At 36.8% G+C, this 14762-nt stretch overlaps 1 protein-coding gene across 1 annotated transcript in view; it reads left to right on the plus strand.

Annotated features, from left to right (window-relative positions):
- Nucleotides 1–13270, plus strand: part of parga (poly (ADP-ribose) glycohydrolase a) — a 32119-nt gene extending 18849 nt beyond the window's left edge. The window contains exons 13-18 of the mRNA XM_079248691.1: nt 2019–2166; nt 8111–8189; nt 8294–8402; nt 8822–8927; nt 10721–10849; nt 12171–13270. Of these exons, the coding sequence (XP_079104817.1) occupies nt 2019–2166; nt 8111–8189; nt 8294–8402; nt 8822–8927; nt 10721–10849; nt 12171–12352 (753 nt within the window). The 3' untranslated portion in view covers nt 12353–13270. The remainder of the gene's footprint in view (nt 1–2018; nt 2167–8110; nt 8190–8293; nt 8403–8821; nt 8928–10720; nt 10850–12170) is intronic.
- Nucleotides 13271–14762: the final 1492 nt, after the last annotated feature.

A 14762-nucleotide genomic window follows, 5' to 3' on the forward strand; every position in this document is an offset into this window, starting at 1 on the left:
ATGAGGTTTCATCCACTCCATCCTCTCAACCTCATCTGTGTTGCTGGGTGACTGGTGGGGTCTCTCCCCCCGCTTTCCAACTTCAGTTGACAGCTTATGTATACACATGAGTAGCTCAGAGTGGCAAGGGTGGAGGAGAGGACCCTTGGGTGGGTGATGAGAGAGAAGAGGGTATATGAAGAAAAAGATGACAAGGGTGAGCTATTTTGCTCTGGTGACCCAGTGGGCTAAGGGGACCTACAGGGGGATTGACGGCTAACTCAGCAGGCCGGACACTGGGAGTGTGTTTAGCTCCGAAAGGGCAGAATGGGCTGTCATCCTGTCAGGAGGTGAGATTGAAGTGTGTAGGATAAGGCTGGGGCTGAGGTGAGAAAGGTGTGGAATTGGGTGACTGCTTAGAAAACATGCACACAACCACATTGGAACCCACTCACTGTCATAGATTGACGTAGCTGTGGGCCACTGAGCAGAGCCTTCACCCCTGACAGGATGTTAAAGTATCAGCATTGTGATAGGATAGGCTGTTCTTTTATCCATGCCACAAAAACAAGGACCGGACTTACAGGACATGAAGGTCTGGTATAACACCCAATGTTACCTGAAACTGCGGTCTCAGAAGTGTAAACAACAGGCTATAATTTTGATAGTGTTTGATTGGATTTTTTAAAATTAATTTATTAATGCTACTGTAATGAGTAACTTCAAGACTGTGATTAACAAGAGAGTATAGCTATACTTGGGTCTATTGTACAGTATTTTTTAAAAGTGAAATGTAGAGCCGATTTTGTTTGTTTACCATTGTATCTTTGAGTTTAAACAAATTCAAACATTTTTAAAAGACCTAAGTTTTCAGATAAAGTTATTGTATTTGTTAGTAGATAATAAATTGGACAAGTTATGCCCGTTGTATGTTACTACAGAAAGAGTACAGGCATCACCAGTCATATATCATGTGCAAAAGAATTTGTGTCAATCTGTCGGCATGGGATTTTATAAGTCATGTAAAAGTACATGTCATTTCAGTGAAATATTGATAATTCTGATGTTTTTAGAAAAAATAACAGGCTCATAAGACTTTATTTGGGCTGATTATTAAACTGTTAGAATGCAGTATGGAAAGGTTAAAAAATTAGTGTGTTAGTGGCAAAAGAGGAAAAGTTAAGATCAGGAAAGATTGGTGCCATGTTGTGGACATGAAATTCCATTTCAAATTTCATGGGTTTGTCTCAAGTTTAGTTAAAATAAAAGGAGTGCTGCAGAATGACATTCTGATGCTCATAGTTCTACCTCTGTCTGATAATAATCCTAGCATTTCTGTTTAGGATTTGATAAATTATCTATTACAATACTAATTTGTTGAATAAAGTTACATCACATGGAATGCTGATCACGTACACGTTAAATTATTATTGAATTTCTTGGTGTTTGAACTGTGTTAGGATTTCATGTATTTACTGTAATTTCCTGATTTGGCCATTTGCAAGCAAGAAGAAATGCAATGATTGTTTGAGTATTAAAGATCCACAGTGGATAACAAATGATGAGGCACTTTTAGGTTTTTTTTTTTTTTTTTTTAAGGCAAGGCAGGTTTATTTGTATAACACCTTTCATGTACCAGAAAATTCAAAGTTCTTTACATAAAATGTTAAAACTTTATTTCAGATTGACATGATTACTTAAATCCATTCTCCTAACTGAAACAAGTTAGATGTGTTTGTGTATTGTAGAGAAAAGGGTGTTTAAAGCCAACTTCTGTGGAAATATACTCGGGGCTTGAAGAAGAAATCCTGAGGTGAAAAAAAGAAGACATTCTGTTTGCGTGCTCATTGCCATTATTTCTGACTATGACTTTAAGTTTAAAGTTTAGACTCTAATTGATTTGTTTGTGTTGATTTGAATTAAATGGCCTTACATTTTGTGAATCAAACCAAGTATAAGTAAGTGAAAAATTGAAAGCTGTGAGGGTGTGGACATAAGAAAGCCTTCTTTTTTTTCTTCTCCTTTTTTTTCCCCACCAGGTGGACTTTGCAAACCGCTTTGTTGGTGGTGGAGTTACAGGACATGGATTGGTCCAGGAAGAGATCAGGTTTATCATCAACCCTGAACTCATTGTCTCTCGCCTATTTACGGAAGCTTTGGAACACAACGAATGCCTCATCATCACAGGTGTGTAGTCTCACCGTCTTTCTTCATTGCGAGAAGATCTGTGGCTAAGATGATGTAAACCATAACAGCTACACCTCAGGAGCAAGCAGGGCTTGGGTCTTAAGACCCATTTATGCTCTATGCTGGAGAGGCAGGTTAATTTATTTCCTGTATCGGTTTACCATATAATACGGTCCATTTTAAGCAGTTTAGCTCTCCATCACTTCACTTTACAGTTTTAAAATGGAGCGATACCACAGGAAAATGTGGGAATTGAGTTGTATACTGTAGCTGAAATGCAACCAGTGAAAGGAACAAACCAGAGAAGAAGCAGTGGAACAGGAAGAAGACAGTGCAAAAAACCATTTCTGACAGCTTCAAGCATCTTTATAAAGATGTTATATAAAAAAAAAAAAACAAGAACAACCCAACTTTATAGTGGCACATTACTGCTGTCAACATGGGAAATGTGGAAATGAACTCTGATCTCAGCACTGCCACTAGCGGATGAACTGACGTAACAACTTAAACGATGTATGGAAGTATGAGGGCAGCGATGTATGATAACATTTATAACAGATGTCCTCATTTAGGTACATGAGGAAGTATAAGTGGGACTTTAGCATGTGCTGCTTGAAAATTTGCTTCTTTCTCTTTTTTTTTTTTTTTCCTGATATGCATGTCACTCTTCTGTAATTTGCCTCATCTGCAATGAGTTGTAACGAAAAAAATGCTTTTCCACCTAGTAATTTGTGCATCTTATCTTTCCTCCTGTGTGATAGATCTAAGCAGACCTTCCACCACACCAATAATAAATATATAAATAATAAATAAATAAATTTTGTATTTCTGAAACAAATATCTGCACAAGTTTTAGTATACAAATTAGTTTGCCATTTACAGAGAGGGTTTTCTTTTGTTTTATTGACAGCCTTGAATGTGTTTTACTTAATTTTACATTTCGGTGTATATAGACGTATTTGCATTTTGTATGTATATAAAGGCACATATGTGTAACTTTTAATTTTGCAAGGCAGTGTAAACTGTGTATACTTATTGTGTAAAAGTTGAATTGTTGAAAATTAGCCTTGGCTAAAATGCAGTATGTGCCATCATTCATGTAGCATACTTGTCCCTAACAAATAAAAATAAAATAAAATAAACAAAATACATTTTCACAGCTTATTATGCTGGATCTGGCTGATTGGGAGAAAACATGGCTCAAATAAGACAGCTATCAGTGGAAACAATGGCATATATCAAAAAACTTATTTAGGATGGTAACCCGGCAGAATGTTGCAAAATATTACTTTTATTCCTTGTCTACTCTATCTAAAAATATATTTGAGCTAATCCAACATAATTAGAAGTTGGTAAAAATATACAGGCTGGCAAAAAAAGTCAAAACATAAGGACAAAAAATGCAAAGCAAGTACAAAAGAAAAACATGAAAACAAATTGGCACAAACAGTGTCAATCTCTGGGACTGAAGAGTAAGAAATCGGCTGATGGAAATGGACTTTACACACAGAAAAGCTAAATGTAAGCATCATACACAGCTAAACAAACAGAAAAAATGGACTGTGGAGAACTACATCTGCCAAGTCTGAGGTCATGTATTTGGTGGCATTGGTTTGGCCGTCTGTTAGCAAAATAATTCAAAAGTTGATGTTGATGAAATTTTAGGAAATCTCAGAAGTAGTTTTGGGAACAAGTGATTTTATTTAGGATGTTATCCGGATCACCACCTGAATCCAGGAATTTTGAAAGGATTCTTCGTGATTGGGAGACAGGGATAGGGGTTGTATACATAGACCTTGAAGTTATCTAAGCCTAAAATCAGACTGCATTGCTAGTGACAAAATACCATTCATACTATGGTATTTAAAGGATTAAACAGAATGTGATCTGACAGAGCTTACAAAACAATGATCACATCTTTCAGATATTTATTGGTCTTGGGCATTTAGGTTCACTTTAACTTTGGAGGACTTCTGCTACACATATCTTGAGTCTCATATGTCATTCTAGTTTTACCTCCAACTCAGTCAGGCTACACATGTGAGTTATTTTCTCTTGTTCATTGTTCCTTGGCTCAATTATAATTTTTTTTCTGCCATGTACTTCCCTCTAGTCTAAGGGTAGATTCATTGCTTTGATTCATTTGAGTGTTTAGTCAATCTTTCTTTTACCCAAAACAGAATTTCTCTGTTTTTCAAACTCCAGCTTGCCCCAGTGTAATGCCTTCTTATCTCCTTCATACTGTACAGGCCACCAATTTCCCTACATCACAGTTCACCCATCACTGGTTACTATAATGAACACATATGGGAAAAGACCAGGCAGGCATAGGCATTCGGTAGCCTCTATGTATTTATTAACAACAATCATAAAATAAATTAATTGGGCATAATGTAATTAAATAATCATCTTCATTTATCTTTTATTTTTGTTTTTTCCCTTTTTTTACCATGAACACGTGCTTCATCTAAACTTTTAAATACTACTTTATTTAATGAATTAGGGCCATTGCACACCTACTCTGAATATTTAATGGGGACGTTCATATAAGTGACAAAATTTCATTTAGTAATTTTGCAAGTTTTATTTTTTTCTAACTGGGGTAGATTTTTTTTGTTAATTTTCACATCTGACAGATAAACAGTCAACCAATCAGAGAAGGCGTGTTGACAGCATTACCAGAGCCGGTCTCGAGATATGCACAATCTCATCTTACTGTCTTATTTTTTTCTGCATCTTCAAGCTATGAGGGGGCCACAAATTGGCCCTCTGACATCCTAAAAGGACGTCCCAAGGCAGCCATGATTCAGCTTCAGCTTATGGACTAAACAGCAGAACTCCCTAAATTCCCATCTCTTGTGGAATAGGATGTATACAGCTCTTTTTTTGTGTCAACGACAGCACAATATTGTCACTTAATATTAAATCTTCATAATAAATTTTTCAGTTTTGCTTTGTACGTGGTATGCAGACAAAAATTTTGATATTTCACCTCCAAATGATTCACAATTTTTAATTTTTTTTTCCATCACTGTTTGTGTATAAAGTTCTTTAGACAGTTGTTTCATGTTCACATCGTATTTGCTTTATTTATCTAGTTGGCAAAACACATTTTTTACAACCCCCGATCCTATTTAGTTGAATGAATCTCAATGAGATAAGATTTATAATTTGACAAAAAAAACACTTTTATCCTATTTGATAAACATTGACAAAAATTTTTTTTTTTTTTAAACATGGATATTGTTAAACTAAACCTTAATTAGAGTGTTTTTTATCTAGTGAAACCTTGTTTGAACATCCAACAAAAGACTAATTGTAAAAAAAAAAAAAGGATTTTTTTGTGACACACTTTCATTGTGCTTGTTGCTTACAGGCCGAGCGTGAACACCTGGGTACAGAAAAGTAACTAAGATGCTCTGGTTCTTTCCTTGGGGATATAACACACATGTTGTAAAAATCGACCTCCGTCTCAGCGTAGTCTTTATATGTGGCGCCATGTTGTCTTCTCTAAAACTCTATGAAGTGACCTTCATTGGTTAATCACCGTCCTCCTCTTTCCTCCCGTCATTCGCCTCCTCCTCTTCTCCACTTAACATTATTACATTTGGACAGAAAATAATTTATAGCCCAACTAAGGTCACTGTTGCACTAATGGAATGGGGCTGTTGCGCCACAGATTCATTAAACCTTCCGAATATTCGTTGCACGTATGCAGTGTTTCCTCTCAAAGTCTTGTCGTGGTTTTTAGACTCTTTATTAGTCTCTTTTGTTCTCTTGATTTCCAGCCAAGTTTGTCATCTATCTTTATCTTGAGATGTCTCCTGATAAGTCTTCATGTGCATTTAAAGCTTAAACTTAGCATTACTAGTAAGATAAAGCGCAAATATAAATGTAAATGGGGGTTTTAGATTGGAACGTAGAGATCCCCGATGTAATCTAGTGATGGAAGCCTGAATGGCAGGATGCCGTCATGGAAATTTGCCAGGCTAAATTGGTTTAAGGTGAAGGAGGAGGAGGTCAGCTCCATAGATGGATTAAGTGATACGCGTACCCCGTTCTTTGACGTTAGGAGTCGCTAGTGTTATATAAAGTACTTTGTGACTTCCTGGAATTGCAATGGTACGAACAGTAATTGGTCCTTTTATTAATCCAGCAAAGGCTTTATTTTAATTTTTGAAAACAAAATAATAAATTTTTGGGAACAAAATAAGAGAAGTTGTAGCATTTAGTACATTCAAAAATATCTAATGAAATGAGCCCATCGTGCTTTTACTTTTTTGGTGTATATACAGTATATACAGTTCACTTCAGCTTTATTTATATGGTGCAAATTAAGAAATGAATCATCTCCAGGTGCTTCTACAGACCTAATCAGTGGAAGGCTATTCATTGTAAGATTGAGTAAAACTGTCTTTATTTACTTCATCTTTACATTTACAATTCATTACTTTTATCTGTCCTGTATTTTTGGTTTGTCATATTCACACAGTAATGCTATTACAGCTAGGCTACTTATTGTATAACCCAGGGGTCCTCAAGTCCAATCCTCGAGAGCTACCATCCTGCAGGTTTTATTATTTCCCTTCTGGAACACACCTGACCCTAATCAATGGCTCATTAACAGGCAGTTGCAGAAGATGATAACATGTTGTTGGGAAGCCTTTTCCTTTGAGTCAAGCGCTGTACCAGGAACACTAAAATCTGGAGGATGGTAGCTCTCAAGGACCAGAGTTGGAGACCCCTGGGATAACCTCTTAGACTTGCCCCCACCTTCTCAAAGCGACCTGCAGGAAACTCTGTGTGTTTAGGAATGCTGTCTTTTAAGAATCATTAAGTAAGGGGCTGTTCAAAGTACCAGTGAAGGATAATAATTTCCTTTAACTTCTAACTATGCAAAGCTGATCTGGTCGAGTAGCAAGAAAAGAACATCCATTCATTCATTCAATCATTCATTATCCAAACCGCTTAATCCAATGAAGGGTTGCGTGGAAGCTGCAGCCTATCCCAGCACTCTTTAGGCGAAAGGCAGGTACACCCTGGACAGCTCGCCAGTCCATGGCAAGGCCACAAAAAGACAAACAAGAAAAGAACAAATGGCTTGAAATTAGAACAGTTAATGACCTTTGGGATTACATGGTAAAACACTGAGAAACTTGCTTAATGTGAAAAATATCAACAAATACATTATTATAATGTGACCAATTACTTTGTATTATTGGTGTGCAGTCTCAAGATATGTCTTCAGTATCATTTAATCTTAGAAAAGTGTTAACAGGTCTTATGATTTGCAGCTTGATTTTTCTGGTGCAATACCAGTATAGAGGATTCATGCTGTACATTTAACCAGTATTTTTTTTAAAGAAAGAAACAGCAATACTTTCATTTCTACCTACCCTTTATCCCCCACCTTGCTTGGTGGCATATTTTAATCCATCAGTGTATAATGTGCTGCTCAAACCTATGTTTAATTCTTTCTCTCTGTCTAAACACTTGCCACAAACGTACAATATATTTAAGCCTCATCATTTCTTGAGCAGAGCTACATTTGGTGGCGTTTCCATGACCATGACCCTGATCTCATGCTACTAGATGTTTTTAAATAAAGCTAGTCTTTTGTCTGTTAACACTGGCGTATTTCGTATTTCATAAATATTTTTCTAATATTACTAAGGTTTTGTCATTTTGTTCAGACTATGTCTTCTCAGTGTGACTGAAAGCTTTTAATTTTAAACCACAAAGAAGATTAGTTATTAAATCAGTGGGGTTTATTTATGACAATCCAATACAGGCTGATACTCAGTATTCACATGGGGAGCATGGAAAGCACTAAATCTGATTTAGGAAATAAGGCATGCAACAGATTTAGGCCTGCTGTGTGCTCCAACTGCTGAGCGCTGAATAACTTAATTTTCTCCTCGGCTGTGCCTCTCTTGTCTTACAGGAGCAGAACAGTACAGCAAATATGCTGGCTATGCTGAGAGTTACAAATGGGAGGGCAGCTACAAAGATGAGACACCCAGGTACAGTTTTTAATTTTTAAGGATTATTTAAAACTGGTGTTTAAAAAAAAAAAAAAAAAAAAAAAAAGGATTAAATCATCTGTATTACTTTTTTTTAAATCCAGGGATGACTGGCAGAGACGGTGTACAGAAATCGTTGCCATTGATGCTCTTAAGTACAGGCACTTTCTGGAGCAGTTTCTTCCTGAGAAAATTACCAGAGAACTCAACAAGGTGAGAGGAAAAACAAGCGTATTGCATAAGGAAGTATAATTCTCAGTTAAATGCTTGGTTAAAGGAGGCTCAAATACTTAGAAGTACTGTGTAGTTTTCAGAAGTTATTAAGTTAATAGTTATTCTTGACATGAGAAATATTTCACTGCTTTGATGGAATTTGTTGGTCGGGACCTGGTCACCATTGCCAAAGACGTGTTACACAGCCGCACTGAGCCAATAAGATGAAGACAGCAGTTTACACAGCAGTAATTGTTTTAGATTTTTTTTGCAACTGAGTGCTTAAGAAACCCTCAATTGAAGTGATTATCATTTAGCTTTAGACCTCACTGTTGTGCTTTTGCTCACAATTGTGCTGAAATAAAACATAAAATTGTAAACTTTTCTTCCTTTTACTCCCTTTACTGCATTCATCTCAGGCATATTGCGGATTCCATCGGAATAATGCTAAAACCAAGCACCTCTCTGCAGTGGCAACGGGCAACTGGGGCTGTGGCGCTTTTGGAGGAGACACGCGGCTCAAAGGTAGCATTGGCCGATTACAAAGCACTTGTATGTCAGATAAGCTGTTCAGGGCCGGAGTCTGTGGCGTTTATTATTAAGAGCCATTTTTCCCACCTGTCCAACAGTTTGGAGCTGCAATACTGTTTAACTCTTAAAAATAACTTAACTGTAAACAAAACTGCTAGCATTTTAATGCTTCGTATGTGTCCTGGTGACAGAGTGCAAAATCTGAACACTTTCAGAGTTCCTAAATCGACACAACAGCGCTGTCTTCGCAATGCAGTCTACATCCCGCGATCCACAAATCATCAAGTGTGCTGTCGCTGAATCAGTTTTCTCTGCTGCAATGTTTGTTGTCATTTTAACGGTCCTCTTATGGAAAGGATTTGTGGAGAAACGCATATTTCTGAAAAACTTCATCATGGTATTTTCAGTTAGAGAATAGATGCTCCAATATTTTAATTAATAACTCTTTCATGTTTTTCTCCATTAGCAGTCTCACTACTGTATCTTCTTAGCTGGCACAACAGATGTTGAATATGAAGATTTGATCACCTTATTATTCTTTGCATTGTTCAGCTTTCCACAGCAATTCTAAAATGTTTTTTTTTCTCATTTTCAGCTCAGTACTTTTTCAGCAAATGTGTTTGTCAACATTACTATAGTCTGTACCTTTCTAAAGGCTCATAGAGCCCCCCCCCCCCCCCCCCCCCCCCCCAAAAAAAAAAACCAACTAGTTGAAAGTAAAAAAAATGACTGAACTCTTAAGAAGCAGGTAAATATCTGTAGCTTGGACTGGATCAGCTGTTCATCTGCATTGTTTGTCTGAGTCATAAAGGCTTCTTCTGCTAACTGAAGGAGTCCCACAGTTACTGTAATGCAGAGAGAATGTGTGGCGTCTCCAATCCTTTTAGTTAATTAGTAGCTCCCCCAGGGTGTCACTCTCTCGTTCCTTGCCATCCCTTATTGATCAGCTAGCACACATTTATGTTTTCCATTAAAACAGTGATTGATTACAGGAGTGAGACACTATAAATCCTGTCTGATGTATTTCTCTGTGGGCTTACACAACATCACTCTTCATAAGTAGGGACCGCTCACTGTCTCCTTGCGTACAACAGACTACATATTTTGGCCTGTTGTTTCAAGAGTCATTGAAGGCTTTAACATTATTCACATGTTTGGGGTAAAAAGTATGATTTCCTAAAAAAAACAAAACAAATGAAAAACATTCCCTGACACATATGATTTGTGTATGTTTCAGAAAGATCACTGTTTAAATGTTTGTGCAATGTTCACAAGTTTTTGTGAAGTTAGATTTAAAACCAAAGCTCTTCATTTCCTCTGCAGTATGCTATGAATAGACCCACTGGAATCCCTGAAGATATTAGCTTCTGAAATTTGCATAGCTTGTATTTTTAATGTGTCTTACATTAAAGTCTGACATGAGGTAAGGTAGTGATACAAAACTGTTGTATTCTTGTTGAGATTATAGACATACTGGCAATAATTTGTTTTCTGTGTTCATTAATCAGGAATCTATAACCATTCTCTTAAATATTTAAAAGGCTTAAGACCTCATTTGCAAAGGCTCAAAAACGGAGTATTATGGATGAGGCTGTTATAATAATGGTCTATTATTTACAGTCAAGATGCAAAGTATTCCTGTCACTCATGCTTTTCTGCTAGAGGCCATGCCTTATTTGGTTTGGTGACCAATTAGTTAGTTTGCTTTGCATTTTAGTGGTCAGTTACACCTACGATGTTAAATTGTTGGCTAATTTCCCATAAGCACATTCCATTTTGTTTTTCAGCATTGATTCAGTTAATGGCAGCAGCAGAAGCTGGCAGAGACGTGGCATACTTCACATTTGGAGATGTTCAGCTTATGAGAGATGTACACGAAATGCACTTTTTCATCTCTGAAAGACGCGTCACCGTTGGTAAGATGCTAAGCAGTTATTTGTAATATTTTGAATGCAAGAGTTCAACTTTTGACATGGTTAATGGTTTTTTTTTTTTTTTTTTTTTTTTTTTTTTGAGGGGGTGGGTTGGGGTTGGTTTCATTATTATTTAATCTTTTGAGCTTCACTGATTATAAATAAATAATTCAGAATATCTTAAGAGATAAAGGTAAATTAATTAATTTTGTGTAATTGTTACTGTTGAGAAGTCCAAAACTTAAACCTTAAACTGGTTTTATCTATAGTAATATTGGGTTGCAGGGTCTTTAACCACCTTTAACCTCTTCAAAGTGGTGGTAGTCTGTCCATTGCTGTATTGTATGCCTTTTCTAGATAAGGAATAACAAATGCCTCGACAGATAATTGTTTCACTGCCAGTTTTGATATTTTACTTTTTGCTTCTCGTCTTTGTTGTTAAAAATGTACATTGGATTGTTGTCTTGCTAAAATGCCCGGGACCATCACCTGAAACCCAGATTTCTGACACAGTGTAACACATTTGCTCTGTTTAGCTTATTTCACAGTTCTACTAATAACTTGAATTATGCCACTACTTAGAGCCAATGAAGCAGCTCCACAGGATGATGAAACATCTGCTGTTTTATCGTAGTAAGAATGTAAAAAGGAAAAAAAAAAAAACACAAAAAACTTTTGTAACATCATGCCAAAAAGACAGGTTTATGTGTACCAACTCTGTGCAGTAGATACTCTCTCTACATAAGGAATGGAAATGGTTATATTATATAGCCTCTGAAAGGACAGAAATGTAGCTATTACTGCACAAAGTTTGTCCTTGTTGGCATCACTACACGGTCAGCATGTATATAAATAACAGAGCGCAAGTTATTCCACCTTATGGACCATCACTTGCTCCTCAGTCCATCCATTCAGCCCGAGCTGCAGAGTGGATTACTGCCTGAACTGACCCAAGCCTCGCTTCTCCCCTCCCCCTCTTTTCATTTTTCTTCTGCTGACATTTATTGAAGCCTTTCAGAGAATTTCCCCTCTAGCCATCCATTTCCTAAAGTGGAGCTAAAGAAGGGGGAAAAAAAAAGCAAGAAAAAGCTCGAGGCATGTGTGTGTGTATGTGATTTATAAATGAGTTCAAACAGTCATTTCATTTTTCTTTCTTTTTTTTTTTCTGCTACGGTTTCTGTCTCTCTTTTATTCTTAGACTCTTAACCTGTTTGTACTTTTTGTCTTTTTCTCTCCAATGCTTTTCCCGTCCTTCATATATCTTCTTCCCTTGACCCCTGCACTACTGTCTCCTCCTACTGACATCCCTCTTTTTTCATCCCAGGGCAGCTGTACAGCCTTCTGAACCACTACTTCAACGAGGTCTGCAAGAACTGCCAAACAACCCGACCCGACGTCAGTCTTTACAGTTTCATCCACAAAAAAGTTTCTTCTGCTTCAACCCCCAAAACCTCAGATCCTGCTAACAATTCTGCGATGCCACCTCAGAAATCAGACCCTCATTAAAAAAGGAGGACTGTGATTTAACCCACTCTCCGTTCCACTGTTTCTATAGAGGGAACTCCAGGTTCACAAACTTCAGTGTGCTCTCAGTCTTACAATCACTTTTCTCAAACACACACACTCCCTTTATGTTTGTGATGCCCAACACACAAACTACCTAAACACAGTTTTGCCTTTATCTCTGGTGGTAACATAGGAGCCTCGTAGTACGAGACTTATAGCAATAGTAAATCCTGGTTGCTGTTAGAGGCCTTTCTTTAGTCTAAATGTGATGTAGAACTCTTTCTTTTTTTTTCTTTTAGACACTAATTACAAATATTGCCAAATATTCATTATATGCATGTTTATGAACATTTTTCACTATTGATAATCCAAGACACGACATGATCTTCTGATTGCCTTGTCTTTCACTGCGTTTGGTTGTTTTCTGTGTGTTATCTTCTGTTTACATCACCTGGGCTGTAGTGAGCTCCCTGAATGCAGAGAGATGAGATGCCATACTGTAGTCTATGCATGGGTAACATTTATTTATCAAGTATTCTGCAAATATATGCTGCTCTTTTATATCCTTTATGATGTTATGGTTCAACATACAGGTTGTCCTCAAGGGGTATTTTAATGAGTCAAAACATTAATCAACTCTGAGAATTGTCTCAGATGGAAAACACAGGAAATCCAGTCACTGTCATTTTAGATTATTAATTATATTCTGAATAACCTCATCATTTTGAATTATCAGTGCTAAGCACAGTATTGATACTGTCTATATAGACGGATTGGGGAGCAGATCAAGAATTGCACGGGAATCATTATTTTTGTTAAGGTTTTTACTCTATTTACTTCAAGGATGTAGCTGTTTTATTATTTACTGTGTCTTCTGACTGTGTGAGTGTTACATCCCCTACTCTGCTAGGGGAAATGGGCAGCAACAATAAAGACTAAATCAAATGGTTTGAAGAAAAGGTTTATTATCTAAACCAAACAACATCACATACAAAGCAACTCTCCAGGTCAGAAGTAGTTCACGCTACAAAACACCAACACACCTTCCATAAAAACTAAGTCCACTACAAGGACTATTTTACATGCAGCTTCAAAAAACAAACCAAGTGGCAAGCTGTTCTACACAACCACAGTTTCCCTGAATGTTTATCAGCAGCCTGGTTGTAAAGTGGAGCTCCAGCTGGATGAAGATGAGTGGGCCAATCACAGACGAGGCATTCCAATCCAACAAGTCACAGGCAGGTGATGGCGCAGCTAGGTGTGTGCTGAGGTGCCAGTGAGCCAAATAGAACAAAGTTCTGAAGCCGTAACAATGAGTTTTATTGAATGTTGGATTCTAGACTAGAATAAATACTAAATGTATTTCATAGTACTATACTTTATGGTTTTTGTTTGTAATGTTTTTATAATTTCCTAATTAAAGCATATCCTGTATTAAAAACTATCTGATCAGATTGATGAAGTTTACCAACTAAACCTAAATGATCTGTAAATTCCAGGTCAAATAAAATGTGGACTAGATGTTTTTATGTTGTATATTCTCCTAGTTCATTGCAACACTGAAATGACCTGGAAAAGAAATGTTAAATATTAATTTAATGTGTAATTTTTCTAATCAGTGTAGATGAGTTAAAAAAAAAAAAAAAAAAAAAAAAAGATTTTTTTCTGTTCTCTATTGCATTTGGCAATAAGATCATTTCTGTTTAACATGTTTGGGACGGTGTCTCTCTGCTGCTAATTTATCACGTCTTTTTTTATTTTTTTATTTTATGAAATCATGAATTATTTAATTACCTTGAAATGTGATTGATTTTTTGCGATTACACGTACACCTAGGGCTTTTAGAAAAATTTAATTCTGGCTTCAAACATGCTTTATTAGATGAATTAGGGCTTCTAAATAACCTTGTGACGTGGACTTCCATAAATGGCACGTAGGCTTGACAGGAGTAAGTGGATTACACATTATCTGCGGCTCCTGCTCTCTGTGCTGAGCTCTGCCTACCAGACAAGCTATGGACTGCACAAAGTCAAATGTGTTTTAGTAGACCCTTCCAACTGAGCCCTGCTTACCTGGAAGTAAAGTTTTAGGTTAACCAGCTAAACTGAAGATTTAGTTGGACACTGTTCATTCAATAAATGTTCCAGGCATATCTCACAAATGAAAAACCATGGTCTGCCAGCATGTAAGGTCCATTGAAACATTCGTTTAACGTCTTCATATATCTTTATTATCAATCAAAACAAGAAATAAAAATCAGAAATGGGCAAATACTGCCCCCATATAGTTGTTTCACAAAATACGATGAATTTGTCAAACAGCTTGTTAAGATTTATCCTACACAGTGAAACCATTCAACACCATGCCTTCTGCTACAGTACCCAGCAGCACCTTTCTTTTTGTGGTACAA

Source organism: Telmatherina bonti (assembly GCF_933228915.1).
Source record: "Telmatherina bonti genome assembly, chromosome: 11".
NCBI classification, from domain to species: domain Eukaryota; kingdom Metazoa; phylum Chordata; class Actinopteri; order Atheriniformes; family Telmatherinidae; genus Telmatherina; species Telmatherina bonti.